We start from the raw sequence: 21,622 nt of genomic DNA, 5'->3' as shown, positions 1-21,622 counted from the left end.
TGTGTCTGCTGACTGAACAACCCTGGGTCCTTAAGATGAGCAATAAAGGTATTTCCTTTTGCCAGTATGTTCAGACACTGGGGCAGACTAACAGAGCTTTAACACAAACATTTTCATTACATGAAATCATCTCTCAAAATACTCCTTCCCGTGATTTCCTGAACTGAACTCTTATTCCTCTTTATACAGAAGTGTGATATTTTCCCACAAGGAAAATGCTGAATTTAAAGTTACAGTCCAGATAGTGATTATGGACTACCAGAAAAAAGTAGTCCTTCTCTAACAGTTGTTGTATTACCTTTATAATAAATTCTATCTCTTTTTACCAACTTTACAACATTTTACTACCCACACAGTCAGTATGTAAAGCTAAGACTCAAACCCTGCATTCACTTCATAGGGAAGGGAATAAATACAGCTACAACTAAAATATTTTGGAAATACACTGGAGATGTACTATTCCATTGTTTTGTGAAAAAGAGTTCTGATATCATTGGAGGAAGAAATTATATAGTTCTGCAGAGAAAATTACAGGAAAAAGATCATTTCAGCTGCAATATGGGAAAAGCAGCTTACGTAAAAAAGAAACAAAGGTGATGACAGAAGTTCAAGGGAAACCAGGAAGAATAAGGAAGAAATTTGATACTAGAACGTACAAACAAAACCCATACACTTCTATGCTTATAGCAATATATTCCCGATTTTAAGAACTGGTGGAACTCCTCAGCTCTTTAACTCCATGCCGTCCTTTGTACTCTAAGCTTGGCCAGATGATGACCCAAACAACACGTAACTGGCTACACCCCTCAGTTCATAAATGAGGAAAACCTAACTGATAATGAAGAAGAGAAACAGATACTTCATGTGAATCATTTGTGTCCTTCAGAAATGTTAAAATCAGTCCATGCCGTAGCAATGGTTCATATGAAAACTGCTGTTTACTGACTTCAAACGCTTAAGCTTCGTGACTGTTGTGCACTTTTCTTGAAAGACGGGGTTTGATGGATACAAAATGTAGGAGTAAAGACAACATTAACACCTACAGAAGCAATTCTTGGGGGATAAACTACAATATATCTCCTTCAAGTCTTATTTTTTTTACTTCCAAAATCAGTCATAATGTCATCTGGCTGCTGCAAACCAAATGAAGGTCATTTTAGATAATCTAATCCAAGAGTGAAAAATCATGCTCTTGCAAATCCCACTGGGGAAAAAAACAGTGAAATGGGCTGAAAACCGCTTGCTCCCAATTCTGTAAACATGTGACACTGAAATGCAATGAAAAATACAGTAAGCACTACAAGTGTTGAACAACTGAATTGCTCACTTGGGACTCCTCTTCTTGTTTATTACTTTCTGAGAAGCTCTTTGTATTAAACCTGCATTTTCCAAAACAGTATTTAGATAGGAGCAGCTACAGCTGAACGGACTCCTCGGCAGCATGGTTTTAATGGTTCTAAATCACCACGGAGTCTGACATATAGATGGGTAGTACAGAGATGAACGACATCTCTGAAAATGACACTGAGATATCTTAGGATCTGACAAGCACAACAGCAAAACTCTGGGATTCCTTTAGCACAGAAGTACAGCTTGAACCCTTCAAGGACTTAGTTGGGATGATCTTCAAGAAAGGTCTCCTCATTTTAAGCTCTTCCAGGTAAAAAGTCTAAAGAGACACCATAATTTCTCAGGAAGAAAATAAACTGACAATAAAAAATCCTCCCATCAAACTGTCTATAAGAAACGAAGTAACAGCCAAAGTAAAAATGCAATGTCGAAACTACTTTCTTCAGTAATTCAAAACAAGAAGTCAGCAATATGTACACAGCACATGCATAAATGACTTCCTATCATTCATGTGTGGTTTCTTTTATTAGAAGATAATATTTTCCACATGCAGTTTTGTCTCAATCTTTGCATAAATCTATGCAGACCGGCACTAAATTCTGCTTTTTGTGTTTAAGCATGCCTTCCATCTAAATCTCAAACAATAAATAGTTACAGTCATAACAGGCTGTATTTGAAGGTTTAAGATTATTTTCAACTCCTACAGAAAGTGACACTTCTCCAGGTTTGTTTCCAAATAGAGATTTAAGAGAAAAGAGTGAGGTTTTGAGTGGTTACAGAAATCTCTCTTCCAACATAAGGAACAGTCTGAAATAAAGAATAAAGTTCCTTTATTTAAAAATCCAGAAGTAGGTAATAGAGGCAGGGGTCATCATCTGTACTGTTCCTTACCCTCACTGTGAATGAAAGACAGTAGGCTGTGCAGACAGAGATACTGAAAAGCCTTGAAAATGAAAATAAGTAGCTTCTTTCATGGACTTTGGAAGGGTAACATAACCGAAACAAATCTTGTAAATTGGGTCTGTAGTAGCACCCTGAATTCTGGTGTTTCTCAAGGCAAAAACCTTGTATTCATCCAACCAGAAAAAGGATACTGTAACAGTCAGGTCAGGGGATGGCAAGTCTACACAAGAACTTCAGGGTTTGTGGCGAAAGAAAAAAATAAAAAGCATACACATATGAATATATGTGCATATTATACAGAAAACACCATCCAGATATATACATAGACTGGATGTAAGGACACACCAAGTCAAAACTGCCAGTAAACAAGACTTGGTGACACGAGGACGGTACCACATGTGGGTCTTTACACCACAGAAAAAATGTGGGAGAACCAAGTCCGTGCTAGGGAAGTGTCTATGTCACCAATGCGTTTTCTGTAATGAAAACAGGTATGTTTGGTAACTACCGTAATAACAATGTAAAACAAAAAAGCAATTACTACAAATAGTACCAAAAAAATTTAAGTTCTCTAACCTGAATGAATCTCCATTTTTTCTTCAAAGAATAAACTTTTTCTATTGGAATACTGCTGGAACTTCATCAAAATTTCCCCAGATTCATTAGCACTGCTGCCTGTTTGTGAACTTCACTGCCAACATGTCATATATGGCACCTGTAGTAAAATCTATACTTAAACATTGGCCACCACTTTCCATATAAGACCTTGCATCCAGCCACTTGAAACTTCGTGCATATTAGCAATTTAAGCTGAAACACTTCATGTTAAATGACTTTTTTTGCAGCTGCTTGCTTTTATTTCAGCAAATCATTTCAAACTCTTCTTGAATGCAGCCAAAACAAGTGTTTGTTTTGTTTATTAACCCCCACAATAATTGGTAGGAACCTTCTATGCGCAGTGTGCCTTGAAATGAAGACAGACAAGGAGGGGTCTGAGAGTGTACCATAATGATGTCAAGGAATATTCTACTTGCCATCCGAAACTGATTATGCCTGAGCTTTTTCAAAACTAAATTTCACACAAACTCAGTACAGCCTTGTTTGAATCAGGCATCTAAATTCTTCAAATGTTTTATCTGTCATGAGGCATAATTCAATCCAAAGCTGCAACAGTCTGAATTCCTCTTCTCTCACTCCTTCAGAACACTTTCAGGTTTCGTTGGGGTGCAAAGAAAAAAAACCGAGAGCAAAGAAAATCTCACTTAGTTGCATTGTACTACTTCAGTGGGCACCAAAACTGCAAGGAGAAGTTAGTCAAACTGGATACAAAGCAATATGAGTAGGTGGATCCAGAAAGGACACCAGAGAGGAAAGACAAAAGAAAAGATTCAAGAGTAGAATAAGCACAGGTTTAACAGAAACACAATAGGGTCTGAACCAGTGGTTGAACATACCGGTAGCCACCAGCACATACTTCAGTCAAATGCTGGAATAAAAGCATGGATTCCCAAGTTTTACAATTCCTCTTTTTATAAGAGATCCGAAACAAGAGCACCTTATCACACTGAAGTCGTATGAAACTCTGACACATTCCTCCGTCTTGGTACAACATACCAGAATTGATTAAGACTCTAATGCTGGGTAGCTTCATGGTTTGATAAAATTCTCATTTCCTCTTTACTTCTTGACCTGAGTTCACAAAATAAAGCAGTCCTCCTCACCATAAGAACCTCTTTTCAACTTCTTGTTTGAACTTCAGTCAAATGAGTACTACCTATATTTACAAGAAGATTTATGCTATTGAACTGATGATAATTTATTCTTGTAATTGCCTTTTAGTTTCAACCCTCTTGCCAGTCTAAGTTGCATTTTGTCAAAGAACTACATAACACCTTTCTTCTCAACCAGTCTTGAAGCTACCTTGATTTGGAATGTATATGCTAGCCTGTGGTGCTGGCCAATGAGTTCTGGAGGGAAATACAGTCCCATCATAAACCTTTCTGCTTTCAACAGTATCCATATAAGTCTCTTTCGACTTTTTGAGTTGAACAAACAGATTTATGGCCACCAAAAATTCCTTAACGTTGGGGAAAATACAAAGCTGCCAAACGACTAAAACCTGATGCTATAATTCCAAAAACTTGTCTTCTGATTCTTTTAGAACACATTGTGGAAATTCAAGGACTTGGGGATCATATGCAAAATCTCAGTGAGACTGGATTCCTTCTGCAGAGTTCAAGTATAGAGAAAATTAGGCTTATCATAAAAATCTAATAAACAACCTTAACTAAGGAACAGGTTCTTACCAATAGAGTACTATGTTTTTTGGAGAACATGCTTTTACACTGTTCCAGGTTATTTGCAGTATCTGCTGAAGAAATCTAATGAAGTTTAGAAGAAGAATAGCTTTAAGGAGAAGCACATAGCACATTTAATGAAAATATTAATAAATTTTATTAGTAAGCAAGGCCAACAGTATGGTTGCTATCTATACAAGAGCCATTTCTGATTATTAAGTACAAATAAAACTGTCTTTTTTTTCCCCTCGCTGCCACTCTACTAATATGGATTACACCGTCAGAAAATTCTAAACAGATTAAATTGAAGAATTACTTCAGTTACATTGTAGGGCACTGCAATGAAAAACAAAAGGCAGGAGCTGAGTTGCTACAAAAGAAAGAATAGTAGAAATATTAAATTTTCTGTTATCACCTATTTTTTCTGAAAATACTGCCACTGGGGTGTGTATATATATATATAAATTACAGAATCTGAGGAATTGTTTTCTCTTTGAAATAACATGTCAGTCAGAAAAACATACGCAGCCAAACATACAGAACATGACAAGAACATTGAGAAATTAAAAAAAAAATTAAAACTACTTAAAATGTTTAGCTCACCTTTCCAACAGCAGCAGCCACTCTGTTGGTCTCCCCTGCTCTTTGCTTTCATTGCAGTGTCCAGCATTATGGCTGAAGGAATAGAGTACAGCAGAACCCCGCTAATTTACCTTACTAATTCACACACCTCACAATTTGCACACAAAAAATTGCCACTTTCCCACTTCTTAGGCAAAATAGAATTGAAAATCCTGTAGAGATAGCTTCTACCACTCGAATTGCATCACATTAATAAATATGCTACACAATGTTGACTAGTACATTATTCAGTATTACCATGAAAATGAAAACTAAACTAGTTTAATAAAGAAAATGCGTTTCTTTAAAACATCACCATATACCGTGGCACTGACTTGCTCATTTTCAAACTTTGAACTTAACAAAAGGACTGCCCATCAGTGAATTAGGGAGGCTCTACTGTACTTAAAATTGTAATGTCCTCATTGATATGTTTTAATCTATAATATTCTTCAGACTGCATCACATGGGAATACAGCAACTACACTTAACTATGTCAAGCTATATATTATAGTTAGTGTCCTATCACTGTTTTAATTCTTCAGACTTTCAGAAGGTTATATATTCAGTTTAGCGTTTGACTTTTTTGTCCTGCATAGATTGTTTTTAAATGCAATATATAAAACCACGTGAAATGCAGCTCTGCTATATTACTCTGATATTTAATAAAAACCTATTTGTCACTTGATTTTCCAAACCAAAAAATAGATTATCCAAAAAAAGCACAGAACAGACCTCTGCCTCAGGCCAAAAATCAGGAACCTGATTCATTACAACTGCCAATCTTTTAACATAATCAATATATCACATGGCATTTCTGATCCAGGATGCTGTTCATCAAGTTTAGATCAGTTACCAGTTCAATGCAACTCCCATACTTCTCCAGAAAAACAAAAGACAGCATACTACCACATTCGATTTATCAAATTGACAACTGAAAAAAATCTTACTGGTCTGACATCCCCACATGAGTTGGTAAATTGCCGTGCCAAGCCAAAATCCAGCATAAAACATTTCCTACAGGTGCTAGGAAAACGTCCCATTGCGAAGTTAGACTAGGAAGAAAAACAAATACACACACATTTCAATATGTGCACATATTAATGCAGTAAGACAATCATAGAAAATCCACTTTCTATTTCTCTATCCTTCCTACCATATTTTCAGTTCTACTAAACTCCCATTAAATTTGAAGAAAATGTTGTTAGGAAAAATTAGACATTCAATTTAACATATCTGAATAGTAGCTTACATGGTCCAAAGGGATCGTCATCTTACTTCGTCACTCAGAATATATTAACTTTTAGCAAGAATTTTCCAATCATGTCACCCACTCACATATTTTGATTCGGACATTTCAAAAAACTACCAACCTAGGAGCTAACAAATTCATCTAAACAAATGCATTGACATCACAAATGCAGAATACAGAACAAAAGGTGCAAACTGCCTTTACCTTTTAATGGGAGGGGGAAGAACCAGACTTTAAACCAAACAAAAAGAGCTGGAAAGTCAGTGAAGACATATGGAGGTAATACATTCTGAAAAGCTGCAGTAAATTTTCTTATTTGCCTCCATGGTTTAACATTCCACGTTAGCCCTTTAAAGAAAAATTCTTCAACACTGGTAGTTTATGATTGAACATGTTGGCTGAATCAGTTCAAGTCTCTCACCACCAAATCCCCTTAAAATGGATTATGTAATACAAAAAAAGTCAAAGCTGAAAACAACTTACATGAAATGGAATTGGAACTACACAGCCAAGCAAGCTGGATGCTTAACACAATTAACTCCAGAAAAACTACTTTTCTTTTGCCATTGAATGGAATGGCAGTACTGTTCTAAATAAATCTGAAATTCACAGCTGCTTCAATGTCAAAGGTTGAGGGTAAAAACCACACTCACTTCAGTTCGTGGTTTCGATGGATCAACATTATTTTGAAATGGAAGAGAACTTCAGCATCGCCTAATTCATCAGGGGACAAATAATCAACCAATGATTTCAAGATTTCAGCTCAGCACAAAGCTTGCTTTTAGTATAATCTATCTAGAAGATACATAATAAAAGGTAAAATGGACTTGTATTTTCAAGTCAGGAGAATTGCATGCTAGAAAGCAATCGTGTCTTCTTTTGGATGTGTAAGTCACAACCTAACTCCTAAAGGGGACAAAAAAATTATTTCTTTTATTAATCTAATATGTTGTCTCACACTGCTGTTTATCCTGGCTCAACATTTAATTTTCTGAGCTTTTTCCATCCCCTAAAAGCATTCTCCATTTCCATCCTATTTGAGCCCATAGACTCCAATACACAGTTAGATAACAAAATGTCCCCAATCTCTCCTGCCAACCATAAAGGAACACATCTTCCATTCCAAACTTGTGTTGTTTTCATCATTAAAATGTTGTGCTCCAGCTAACTCCTTCTCACCTATTTCACTTGACATGCACCGCCTCTGTGTCCTTTCCCTATTAAATGAAGTCTTGGGGATGGCTCATGAAAAATACAAGTTTTATAAGAAGTTGCAAGACAGAAAAGATGAAAATGAAAATTCCCTAATGCACAGAAACTTATCAGAAGTTTTACGTAAGCATCATTCAGCTTACAGGAATTTTAGCTGTATATGTCAGACATAACCAGCCATATTTGCACCTCTTAGAAAACACAAGATTTACCTTTTTTTTCTCATTTTAGAATTTTGACAGTTCAGAGCTCTAATTATATTTTTAATATAGAGCAATATTAAAAATAGCTGATGCAATTTCAGGAATAAATTCAAAGGAAAACAGAAAAAATAATAACAAAAGCATGATGCTATCAGGAAGGCACTGTCCTCATGGCACTTTGACAACACTCATCTTATTAGAATTGCACAACAAAATAATTGAATAGTTTCCTCTTACAGTCTGTCTTCTCATTTGCCGTAAATATATTAAACACAAAAAAATTGCAATTGAAGAGCTTATAAATACAACCTACAGTCAGTATCTTTTCTCTTAGATTTATTATGTGAAGATTAATTGCCATTAGCCAAACTCATCGTATCATATCTCATGGCAAATACTTTTGATTGCACGATGCTACACGTAAGAGTTGGAAGTTTTAACTACAGACAATTGCAAGGAGGCCTAAATAACTGGAGACAATACTGACAAAGACCAAAGTTATTGGTACTACTATCCAACATTCATTAATAGAAAAAATCTGCCCTATCTGATGAACATTCAATTTTCTGTCTCTTCTCATTCTTTTATTTTAACATCTAGTATAGAACCTATTCTTACTTATATGCTCATTAGATGGCTGCATATTACTTGCCTGTTTTGATTTAATGGGCATACTTACTGGTTTTATGTCCCTGTGCAGGAATCCCACAGAATGAATACTTTCAATAGATTCCAAAATCTGCTTCCCAAGCCGCAGAGTGGTACTAATGGTGAATGTTCCTCGAGACTGGCTTCGACGCAGGTCTGCCAAATTCCGACCCTGATCAAATTAAAAGGATGTTTTCATAAAAAATAGTAATACCAAGATTGACAGATAGCATAGTCTTCCTACATCTTCTTTAGCTGTTCATGGTTAACCACAGATACTCTCATTAGCTATTAATATTTTCATATTCAAGGATAACACCTCTCATCTAAATGTAGTAAGTATATGTCCCCAAGTATCTCTAATATCAAATTTAGAATCTATTTTTGAAAATATGAATCTCAGTATCTTTCAGCTCCTAAATAACATGGACCAAACTAATCTCTATCAGAAGAATAGTACATACACTATTAGTTAATGTTGTATGTGTCACACCTGAAAAAAGGCCACTGAGAAAGCGCTCTATGACTTCTTCACACTCACCTCTTTAACAAAAAGCGTGTAATTTATTTAATTATATAGCATATCTTAGATGACTTAACCAAACATATGAAATATATACCATGCAGGAAATGCACACCCATGACATCACAGAACTGTTGGTCTATCAAAATAACAGATGACCAACAGTATGAACTAGAACACACTTCTTTTTCCAGTATTCATATCCACCAAGATGATAAAGGACAATAATCCCACTACTTTAGGTGGTAATCACCCATTTTATCCTTTTTCACAGGTACAAGTCTCTAACTGAAGTGAATTTTCTTCTGCTTGCAAAGGGTATTTTTCCACTTTCATCAAAAAAGTCAACAAAATGCACAGACTAATGTATTATATTTTAAACTATCTTCAAGTGAAGACTTCAAAGGAATATGAATTATCTCAGAAGACACCACAGTTCACTCTTTCAGTAGTCAGGTCTTTGGGAGGATGCAAATTTGCTCCTTTCTGAGAGAATTACGGAAAGGGTATCAATGGATAAGGATAAAATGATATGCTCATTTTAGGTTTACTCACTACGATGTGTTCGTGATCTTTGGGGTTTTTTTTAATTTGTCATCCTCTAAAATTTTACTGTTATTTTCATATATGCTTGGCTAATCAACCAAAACACACAAGCAAACTTGGAGCTCTGTTTGATACACTGACCTGCAACTGCATGACCACATAGTTAAATCTGTCATTCCTTCCACATCCAATGAATCTACAGACATGATCTTTTCCTGGGAGAAAAAGAAACAAATTAGCCAACATTAATGAAATTCTGTGGTTTATTCCTCTAAATACCTAGCAAATTACTGAAAGAGATAGTAATATTTCTTTAGAGATCTTTAATAAACTAAGCCTCTCACCCCCACGGCTCAACAGCTGTAAAATCAACATCAGTTCTACACCCAATTAACTAGAAGTTTTCTCCCACAAAATATGCAGCCCTACCACAGCTATCACTCTTCTCCATAAGAAAACATTCATGACAACATGCCTAAATGTCCACAAATTTGAGCCATTTTGGATTGGGAAAAGGTTATTTTCTTGCAAAGCTGATGGCTTGTTATAGACGATATTCCTAGCCACCATTCCTCTTTTTCTAGAAACTGCAGCTGCTGCGATAAAAGAAAACAGGACTAGTTACATGCAGGTCACGTTTTGTATCAAAGAATTGTAGAAAATGTAATTCAACTAATCCAATGTATGGGTATCTTTTTCTAGACTATGATCTTTGCTGTTTAGCTACAAAAGACAAGTTCAGCTCAGGTACACTGAAGCGGAGATAAAAGAATTGTGGTAGTTAAAAAACCAACCAAACAAACAACCAAATCACAGTTTGGTTTAAGTCAATTTTCTTGAAAGCCTCCTCTTGTCCTAGGAGCAAACTGGAAGAGAAGAGGGCTGGTCCAAAATAATCTCCTTACTATCCTGCAGTTGTAAGTTAAAGCATAAGATTCCCCGGGTAAACAGAGAAAAAGGGAAGCCAAAGACTGCAGTAAGGAAACAGAAAGGGAATGCAACCTCATTGTTAGTTTGGAGTCTGTGTTCATCGACATGGAGAGATGCTGGGACGCCTTGTGACCCCACTCTACAACAGAGGAGGGAACTGTAGGGTTTAAGTCCCTCAGGCCATGTACCTTCCTTTCTGACACCATGAAAGCCACAGCCAAGAGGAAGCTAATGATCGCAAGTGGCCTCCAAAGCTGTGTAAGATTTGTGTCACCTAAGCTTTCTTTCATGAATTTCTTTACTGTTAGGATTACCAGACTGTCATAAATACAAAAGGACTTTTTGTTACTGCTGCCCTTATAGCTCATCAAAACCCTAAAACTTGGCCCTACAGCTTCCGAATATTCTCACTTCACTTGACGGAGAGTAGTTGCCTGTTCATTGCTTCCTCAGGAAGCTCCCTGCCACTTATAATTAAAATAGATAAGCCAATTTAAACAAAGAAAATGGTACAGGATTCATCATAATAATTTATTTTAAAAGAATTCTTTTAAAAGAAATCTCTACAACTTCTGTGAATACATAAATGCTAAGCTGTGGGTATCACTGCTTTTCCTCCATTTTTCCTTTCACCCATTTGTTTAAGACAGGCTATATTACAGACAGTATAATTTTATGAAGAAAAAGGATTTGCAGCAAATTTGTCAGGATTAAATTTTGTATATTCATTGCTGCAGTTTCCAGTTAATGAAGTCTCATCTCAAATATTTATGATTCATTTCACAGCTCCTGTGGGTATGCTGAAGGAACATCTTCAGAGAACGATATATTAGTCAGATTTCATCTGACAAATTCGGTAAATGTCCAAAACTCAGTTTGGTCAGAGAAACCCTGTTTCAACTGGAGCATTAACTCCAGTTGTGTGGTAAATTCTCTGTAAACCAGCTTTTATGAAAATCTGAAGAAATGGGAAAGGACAGAAGTAGTACCTGTACAACTTATTCAAATAGCATGATCCTCCACCACTCCAGTGTGGCTGTATGTACCCACTACACCTTCGCAGACACTTTCAGTTCCTTTTCCCTCAGCAAGAAAACAGAATTCTCTCATACCCATGAGCCACATGGCTCAGGAGTAGGGGGAGAAGACGACTGTAATAGGCTGCAGTGAACAACGATGCCCTTGAAAAGCTTCCTGGGGAGGGCACAAAGCCTACGTGCCATTCCCCAGGCTGCAGTGTATCACCACAGCTCGCTTTTCAGCCTGCACCAGACACCACGCGTCCCTAAATTACACAAGAGAGCTGTAAATGATGAGGGAGAAGACTGTAAGGTTGTGAGAGACAGAAACCAAGCGAGTGAGTCTCACTGAGTGAGATGTGATAAATCTGTCTTCTCGCATCTGACTGTGGGAACAGATGGCTTAACAACATGATTAAACAAAATAACCATCTGCTGCAGCAGATTTTTTTTTTTAAACAGAGCTTAAAGAGTTAAACGGTATTCTGACAACAATAATTAGGAGACAGCATCATTGGCAGGGAAAAAAAAAAAAGATGCAATTGATGACTAAGCTGTAATAAATGGCTGTACCAGTGAACATTCTCCTTCATAATTAAGAGAGAAATCATACAGCTACTAACATATTTAGGCATGTTTTGATAGATCAGAGTCTTAAAAGAGCTTCTTCGAAGATTTTAATTGTTCACTGTACTGCATACCTACAAAGTTACGACTCATCTAATCCCCACAACAAATGACCACACTGCTTTAATTTTCAAAGTTCTGAAAGCAAAAATAATAAAAAAGGTACATGCCTGCACTTCTGCCAACAGTTATTCTCATTTCAGTTTCATAGTTTCTGTGAAATAAGAGTCTAATAAGACGCTAATTCAGAAACACTCAAAAGCATGTTTATAACCTTAAGAATGTGCCTAGCCCTAGTAAAGACTGGAAAAGTCGTTTTGCTGGATAGAGACATGTTACACATTTATTTAATTCTTTCCTAAGCGCTTTCTTCATAACTCTCCCAGCAGTTGTACATGACTATACACATTTTTTTAATCATATCCACACATCAAGCAAATTCTGAATGACACTGTCAGTTCACTGTCTTTAATTTCATACTATGCATAGATCAAACTTGCCAAATATTTGCAAGAAAAAGGATTTTCATGACAATTACATTCCTTCCTCTGATTTATGTTCAAGGTAATTAGAACACCTTGAAAGTAAGAGAATATAAGCCCTTTGAGAAAAGGATAGTAATTATACACATACAGATATATATATACACACGCGCCAAAAAGGGCTAGAAGAACAAGATGAAAGTTGGTCTCAGAGGATGTATGATATTAGAAGGCTGTTACAAAAATATCCTAAAAAACCTGTTTACAATTTTGCCTGCTCTGCACCAAAAAAACCCAAAACCAAAACCTTGCCAGATATAAGAAAAACTTCTACGTGGTAAATGAAGCATTTAATGAAACATTCTCCAAGAAGCAATGATATATTTGTTTTCTACTCCCCATTTTTGTCCATTTTTCTTTATTTTCTCTGTTTGAAATTTTTAGCACTTGCGTGCTGAAAACTTGCGAGGGTAGAAAAATTATTGGAAATTACTCCTAGGAGACAAGCTTTTATGTGAAAGATAAAATGGTCTTTACCATCATCTTACTTAATAAATGTCCTTTAAGTATAGATAAAAATATATGCATGTAAAAATAAAGTTATGTATATGTGCAAACTATAAATCTCAATATATGCAAAAGGTTCACCCTTGACCTATCTCTTACTGCAGTCATCTTCCTGATCATAGAATCACAGACCAGTTTGGGCTGGAAGGGACCTTTAAAGGTCATCTAGTCCATCCCCCTTGCAATGAGCATCTACAATGTTCCCTGCCTAAAACCAGAGCAATTACACTGTAATACGGAACTTGCACAGCAATGACTAAAGGTCACCTCTAGTGTTACTATCATGGAATCACTGACTTTTTTTTTTAACTATGAAGAAAAATTAAAAATTAAGGAATGATGTTTAGACTGTTTTCTCACAAAGAAGGTTGTCAAAAGAGCTCCTTCTAAGGATCAAAAACAGGGTTTCAGTGATACAAGAACTTCTATTTATTATTTTCTCAGAGAAATAATATTGTAAAAATAAATAACTGAGAGATCCTTATTTGCTTTATATATTATTCGGATTATTTGCCCTCAGTGGATCTGTTGTTCAGTCGTTTCATTATTTTGTTCTCTTAATCTAGACAGCATTCCGACGACTCAGTACAACCATGGACTTATCTGCAGGAAGACTTGGGTTGTTACAGGAACTGAACTCCCAAAGGAAAACTGATAAGAAAATTATAACTTCTGTACGGCTCTATAGCAGTTAGTCACAAATCCATTTTTTATTATTTCAGCAAACATTTTTAGTTTTCAAAAATATTTCAAAAGATAAAAAAGTTTTTATTAAGAAAAAAGGTTTTTGTGACAAAATTCCCTATACTTAAAGTCACAGTAGAAAGTTATAAGGCACTTCAGTTATGCAGTCACATATGAAGCTATGTTTTTACAAATACATTTGCATTGCAGTGCTACCAAATTCCAATATTTTGCTTCAGTTATTATTATTTTCCTTATTGCTTCAGCTATACCATTTATAGACTCTGTTTTTTGTTAAAAATAGAATCAAGCTCAAGTGTGCAGAAAGAAACCACCTTGAAAAATTAATTCTGAGCACCTAAAAAATGCAGGAGTTACACAGTATTTGTTTCTTCAAAAGTCACTATCTTTAAGATAATTTCTTTTCAAGAACCATGACAAATGGTTTCTAAATTTATGATTGGTAACATAAAGATGATTAAAGGAGCGGAGCATCTCCTGTACGAGGAAAGGCTGAGGGAGCTGGGTCTCTTTAGCTTGGAGAAGAGGAGACTGAGGGGTGACCTCATTCATGTTTTTAAATATGTAAAGGGTGAGCGTCACGAGGATGGAGCCAGGCTCTTCTTGGTGACAACCAACAGTAAGACAAGGGGTAATGGGTACAAACTGGAACACAGGAGGTTCCACTTAAATATGAGAAGAAACTTCTTCACAGTGAGGGTGACGGAACACTGGAACAGGCTGCCCAGGGAGGTTGTGGAGTGTCCTTCTCTGGAGACATTCAAAACCCACCTGGACACATTCCTGTGTAACCTCATCTAGGTGTTCCTGCTCCAACAGGGGGATTGGACTAGATGATCTTTCGAGGTGCCTTCCAATCCCCAACATTCTGTGATTCTGTGAAATTTACTATTCCTCTCTGGACTAGAAACTCTAAAATTCAAAGAAAGCTAATATGCAGATCCTGAATCTCCTTGCTTGACTATATAATACTAGATGTTTTTGTCGAATTCTTTAAAAAGACATACACATCGGAACAGTCTGTTAACACTATAACATGTGACATGTAGCCCTCTTAAATCTATAAAGGCTGTCAAGTTCCACTGCAATGTGACCTTTACAAAAGATTAGGCAGCGCCATATGTTAAGCAGATTCTGTTGTATTCAAACTAAGAGTTTGGAAAAAATTGGGCTGCTGACAGGGACGAATGAATTAGTCAGAATTTTTCAGATTCAAAATAATTTTTTTAAAGAAAAAAGTCACCCTTTAAACTTGCTTTTTATAATTTTATGTTGTGAAAAACAATGAAGATAAGCCACTGGATATGTCTGTATTGATAGCTTTAGATGTTAAAGTATTTAAAAGCACAATCAAAAGTGACTGTTCAAAGCTGTGACTCTAAACGGTCAAGGACCCAAACCCTAGAAGTATTTCATGACTCTACATGCCAATAAATTTTTTCCACAAGCTACAGTACTTTAAAGTTGGTTGGTGTGGAGTTTTTTGAAATCTATTCCCATTTCAACATTAGAATTGTTCTTGGCAATAGTTGTAAAGGCAAAGAAATACAAATATTCTTATCCTGGATGCTATGTGAAGGACCTGAAAATACCCAATGCTAGATAGTACAGAAAAAAAAGAGACCGTCTTAGAAGTGAAAATCAAAAAATAACAACAACAACAAAGTCTAGAGCAAAAACAGTAAGGAGAAGATATCGATCCAGAATAAGCTACAGTTGAACATAGGTTTTGCAGCAATTTAACTTTTTTGTTGTTCTTTTTATTTTCATGACACTCTATTTCAAAGAAAAGCTTCATTGTAGCAAACCTTTCAGAAACTGAAAGAGCCTCTATTCCACTTTTAATAACCTTTCAGCAATGAGCTGCAGAATATGGGGAATATTTACTCAAACTATTATTAAATAGAGATTATAATTATTTTTGAAGAAGATACACTGACATTCTTCTGGCATACCCAGGATACAGTCCTACCTTGTAATTTCTTCAACACAGCTACTTCCATTTTCAGCACTTGCTTTGGCTGCTGAGCTGATTCGACCTTCAGTGCAACATTTTCCCGAGTAAGCAAGTCCAGTGCATCGTAAATTTCTCCAAATCCTCCACCTCCTATTTTCCTCAACTACGTTGGGAAAAAAGAAAGAACGAAAACAGATTTAAAAGATGGGAGAAGGAAATAAAACAACAATTACTTCTGTGTTCTATCTGCCGTACCGTCTGCCATACTGCAAACACTGTTGCGTTACTAATAGATTTTAAAATAATAAAATCATATCCTTCGGTATGTACATGAGCTACTGAATAATCTACAAAGGTAAACACAGTTTGGAAGAAAATCCCAGGAAAACGTTAATACGTTTGATCTCCATCTGCACTAAACTTCTTGCATTTAATCCAACAGGAGAGTGCAGTAGCATTCCCAACACAAATCTGATCAGTCAGCGTGCTGAATAAAGTCTTTCCTCAAATAGCCACATACTAACCAGAGACCTTCAAATACAAATGCACAGTGACATATTTTAAAATGCTATCTTTCTATCATTCTGTTTTTGCAGAAATATGCACACTGAATAGTAAAGGTATAAAAGTTCTTGGACTTACTGAAAAGCGACAGCATTTTCTATTATATGAAGTGACTTAGAAATGGCTAAGATTATCTTTGAATATATATTTTAAATGTTACTCGGATTTACTCATGCTTCACCAATACCATTCTTACTAACAAACATACTAAAGAAACTTGCACCACTGAAAGTTTCATCTGTGCTAAGAAGAGGTAAAAAGGATACCCTTGGCATATTAATTAGCTTGCACTACATTCAGAGCAAATATTAATAACTGTGATTTCACTCTGCTTTAAATTTTCACAGAGAACAGAAACTTGTCTGGTTTTCAGTATCAAAAATGTCAATGTTATTTCATGTAATGCTTTTATATGGTGATGATGTCCCCTGCAGCCACCATTCTGAAGTTGATAGAAGAAAAAAGGAGACAAAAAAGAACTTAGTCTAAGAAACACACAATATCGTATTTTTACTATATTTTACCTTGAAAGAACTGACTTGGTTTTCTAAATGTCATTTGAAAACATACAGTTGCTATGGTTATATGACTACACTGTATTAATTGTCATCTAAACATTCTGGGGATCTAGAGCTCAGCAATATGCTGACCTACCTTCAGATTCTCAAAATAAACCTAATGTCTCCTAATTCAGACAATCAGCCAGCTGACTGAGAAGGAAAAACAATTTTAAAAATAGCCTCAGCCCCTAAGAATAAGGAAGAAGGCAACAGATAAAATCCTCATTTTTTTTACTTGCATTTTTCAAGTCATATCACATGAAATTTTTGCTCTGTATGATTACAACAATACTCAGTATTTCATCATGCACCTTCTGTCCTGAAGACCTTATAGTATTGCAAGAAACAGCTACTTCGATATTCTTAAGATAAGGAAAACATCTACATTTCCCACTTCTGGCTAATTCATTGCCAATTTTAAAAAGATGCATAGAATAGACAGCATAGCACCATTTCAGACCTACAGAAATAACTCACCGTTTTATCATATAACTTCATTTACCAGTTTTGAGAAACAGCCAGACTGAGAGAGACTAACTCTAAAAGGTTTTTTTCCTGCTTGTGTGCTTAAAAAAAAAAAAATTTAAAAACAACCCAAAAAAAAAAAAAAATCACCACACTAATAAAATAAAAAGATCGATTTCCATTGTCAGATAAAGTACACCAGAATCATTAACATACATCCAATAATGACATCAGTCAATAATTCCAGGCACAGATGAACCTCCCTTTGATTGTAGAAAAAAAATATTTCCCACACTCGTCATCACTGGGTCATACACCACATTCAGCGAAGAGCCCACGTTTTCCTCGGTCTTCTATTTGCTGCCAATGTCCCTGCAGAAACCTTTCTCATCGCTTTACACATCCCTCACCAGTTTCAAATGCCAGCTGAGCTCTGGCTTTCCTATATATTCATCCCACCACGCAGAGGCAACGTCTCCATATTAACCTTGGGCAGCCCATCCCTGCTTCCACCTCCTGTTCACTTGTGGTTTGCTTTTGAGTTCAGACAGGAGTTGCCTGTTCAACCACACTGGCCTCCTGCCACATCTGCTCAACATCTGTTACTTTGACAAGGACCACATTTCCCTCTATTACACCTGCACCACATTCTCCCATTTTGCACGTTATTTCCAAGCTTCTCTTCTTTGCATTCAGCATCTCACACCCCAGACTCACTCTCCCCCTTCTCTCTTCCAGTCTTATCCCTTTGTATACTTCAAGGCTAAAGTATACAATTTCCAACCGGTTTTATCTTGGTACTTTCACTTACACTACATGTTGAATAATGTTCTCAAACATCCCCAAAGACAATTATCATTACAAACAAGTCTCTCCAAATCAGGATTGTAATAAATGTTTCAAAGGCAGAAAAAGAACGAGAAAAGGCATCAACAGATGATAAATGCAAATGCTAATAGATACAGAGACCAGTAGAGAAGGAGGGCATCACTAAGGAAAAGATATTTTATAACAGCTTTTCTATGCTTACTTTTCAAAATAGAATCACCCTAAAGAATGTCTAGGTTAAAATTAAATTTAATTGAGCATAGTTTTTAAAATGTTCATGTTCATAAATTCTAGGTATGTTTTCATTATTACAAAGACCAAGGTCCTGAGCAGCCAAAAATCTGAAAACTGCATTAGAGCTGCAAATCTTTAGATAACTTCCAGAATGCATAATTTTTTTTTTCCTTAAACTAGTTGCAACAAAATAATCTCATGCAATCATACTTCAGAGCTGCCATTCTTCAATGTGGGGAAAAAAAGCAGGATATTGGGAGAGTTCCACAAGGAACAATCCGAAGTGCTACTCATAATTAAGGACAGTACTCATTGTCACCAAAACTTGAAAGTCCACTAGTTTATATCACCTCATCTTTCTCCACGTGGAATTTTTAAGTACAATACTGCTGCAAGAACACTAACTGAAATCTTTAATACTTCTAACCTAACAGGACAGCATCAATTATATCAATATGTATGCGTCAAGTACTAAGGAATTTCTAGAATTTGCGTGCTATTTTCTTCCCCTAGAAGAATGTCCTATGAAATCTTGAATTCAGAAAGAAGTGTATCACCTTAGATGCCATCAAGAAATCGTTAACGTTTGCTACGGAAATTAAGAAATTGAAGAGTTACCCACAGACAATATTTGGCTGTCATCTATCTGTAATACTTGATTCGGAGACCATACAAGTTAAAATGTATCATCACATGAGATGAACAACAGCCTACTCTCAAAATTTTCCAAAAGACACCAATCTGATCATCATTCTTCATTGCATAGGAAAGAAAATAAACCTGAAGAAAATGGAACTATTTTTGCACAAATCAGACAACTGAGTAGTTCTGTGGACCGTGATATATTAGTCTACTGTTATCTATTTATAATTCCATTTTATTCTGCTTGATCCAGTTTCAGACTATGCTTTCAGTTTTTACTTCACTGTGCTATTGAGATGCAATACAAGAAAGTATTTTACAAATACTGACACTCCAAAGAGAGCTGTTTAGTTTCTATTTACACAAAAGGAAATAGAAATGTTTCCTACACAAAGCTAGTATCAGCCTCCTGCATTTTTAAATGAAAGACAGGGCACAAGATAGTTGAAATTATTTTCTCTATGTGAATTTGAAATGAATGATGAATCTGTATCTTCTATATTCAGTCTTGCAATTTTAAATAAAATACTGAAATAAGAGAGTAATAGAAAGCAAAGATGGTGCAAAAGATAGTGATTCAGTACCCATTCACAGCCTACTAAACACACGGAGATACCCAAAATATTCTATTATGAAGTGGCCTTTTTCTTCTTTTTTTTTTTTTTTAATATCAAAAAAATCCACAAGCAAAAAAAAAAAATAATCTGAAGTAACTAGGGGAATGGAGAAGAAACTATGAGAACTCGGCCTGTTTTGCCCAGCAAAATAGTTTCAAAAAGATAGTATTTCCCTCTAGATTTAAATCAAGGATATGAACACCAAAATGGAACAGAGCTATTTATAGTAAAGCCAATACTGGCACACAATCATATGGATATAAATCAGCCAGGAATACATCTATGCTACAAAACATAACAAACAAAAATCATTTCTAACTAGAAGAGCAGCAAAGTCCTGAAGAACCTTCCCATAAGAAGCAACAAATCTCACCATCTGACTAGTTTCTAGAGTGTGTCTGAGTTCCAAAATGGACTGACATAATCACCATCTGATTGGATTCAATACACTAACAGGACTCTTCCAGTTGTGCTCTGAACAGGCACTAAGCCATGATTTAAAAGCTTTCCTAGGTCCCTACCAGAAAAAAAAAACCCAACACCGTAAATTCATATAGCTTTTTTTTCAAGAAGGATAAGATAAACAAGTGGTTTTAAAGTCCTTCCGCCATTTAACATAAGTATTAAGCAAAACAGAACTTTCAAGGATTTTGAAACAGATTTCAAAGGGCATACTACTTCTTTTTAAAAAAGATGTTTTAAAGAAGAAGATGCACTGCATACTTACCACCTTCCATCTTTCTTTAACCAAGATTCCCACACTGAGGATGTCAGGCTGCTCCCCTCCTCCACTCATTGCAACCTCCGGACGGGATGAGCTGCTATGCCAAGTCTATGTCAGTAGAAACCATCCAGATCCCAGGAGTGGCTTCCATTGAACCAGGGTCTGCAGAAACAGAGCAGAGTGTGGGATCCCAATGATTAACAGAATAACACAACATACAGAAAAAGTCACGTTTCCCACCTACCACCTTGTTTTTGTATCCCATAGTGACAGACATTGGAATTCTAGCCAAACAACTTCCAGTACAGAAAGAAATTCAAGTATATTCTTCCTTATTTTTTTAGCCTGCTGTCTCTCAAATCTCCAAGCCCAATCTCAAAATAGCACTAACAAATATAAACATTTTCACAGTTATACTCTGTAAGAAGTTTCAAATTGCTGTAAATTTGAGACAGCCAGGACAGCCGTTGACCAAGTCCTGCCTGACCAAACTAGTGGCCTTCTACAATGGAGTAACTACATCAGTGGACAAAGGAAAGGCAACGGATGTCATCTATCTGGACTGCTGTAAAGCCTTTGACAAGGTCCTCCACAACATCCTTCCCTCTAAACTGGAGAGACATGGATTTGATGTTCAGTAGATGGGGAACTGGCTGGATGGCCACGCCCAGAGAGTAGTAGTCAATGGCACAATGTCTGGATGGACACGAGTAGCAAGTGGTGTATCTCAGGGGTCTGCACTGGGACCAGTACTGTTTAATATCTTCAGCGACATAGACAATGGGATCAAGTGAACCCTCAACCAGTTTGTGAATGACACCAAGCTGAGTGGTGCAGTTGTCATGCCTGGGAGGTGAGACGCCATCCAGAAGGACCTGGACAAGCTCAAGAAGTGGGCCCATGTGAACCTCATGAGGTTCAACAAAGCCAAGTGCAAGATCCTGCACCTGGGTCAGGGCAAACCCTGGTATCAATACATGCTGGGGGATGAAGGGATTGAGAGCAGCCCTGAGGAGAAGGACTTGGGGGTGCTGGTGGATGAAAGATTGGACATGAGCCGACAATGTGCACTTGCAGCCCAGAAGGCCAATCGTATCTTGGGCTGCATGAAAAGGAGTGTGGCCAGCAGGTCGAGGGAGGTGATTC

At 36.4% G+C, this 21,622-nt stretch overlaps 1 protein-coding gene across 1 annotated transcript in view; it reads right to left on the bottom strand.

The window, feature by feature from the left end:
- The window catches only part of TTBK2 (tau tubulin kinase 2), a 67,258-nt gene extending 46,707 nt beyond the window's left edge, over nt 1-20,551 (bottom strand). Inside the window, exons 1-5 of the mRNA XM_065635876.1 lie at nt 20,480-20,551; nt 15,858-16,005; nt 9,697-9,770; nt 8,518-8,658; nt 6,122-6,226 (exon numbers count right to left, since the gene is read on the bottom strand). Coding sequence (XP_065491948.1) covers nt 6,122-6,226; nt 8,518-8,658; nt 9,697-9,770; nt 15,858-16,005; nt 20,480-20,548 — 537 coding nt within the window. The 5' untranslated portion in view covers nt 20,549-20,551. The remainder of the gene's footprint in view (nt 1-6,121; nt 6,227-8,517; nt 8,659-9,696; nt 9,771-15,857; nt 16,006-20,479) is intronic.
- Nucleotides 20,552-21,622: the final 1,071 nt, after the last annotated feature.

This window comes from Caloenas nicobarica, chromosome 5 (assembly GCF_036013445.1).
Source record: "Caloenas nicobarica isolate bCalNic1 chromosome 5, bCalNic1.hap1, whole genome shotgun sequence".
In the NCBI taxonomy this organism is placed as follows: Eukaryota; Metazoa; Chordata; class Aves; order Columbiformes; family Columbidae; genus Caloenas; species Caloenas nicobarica.
The sequence above is the reverse complement of the archived record's forward strand: the minus strand, read 5'-3'. Positions and strand labels throughout refer to the sequence as shown.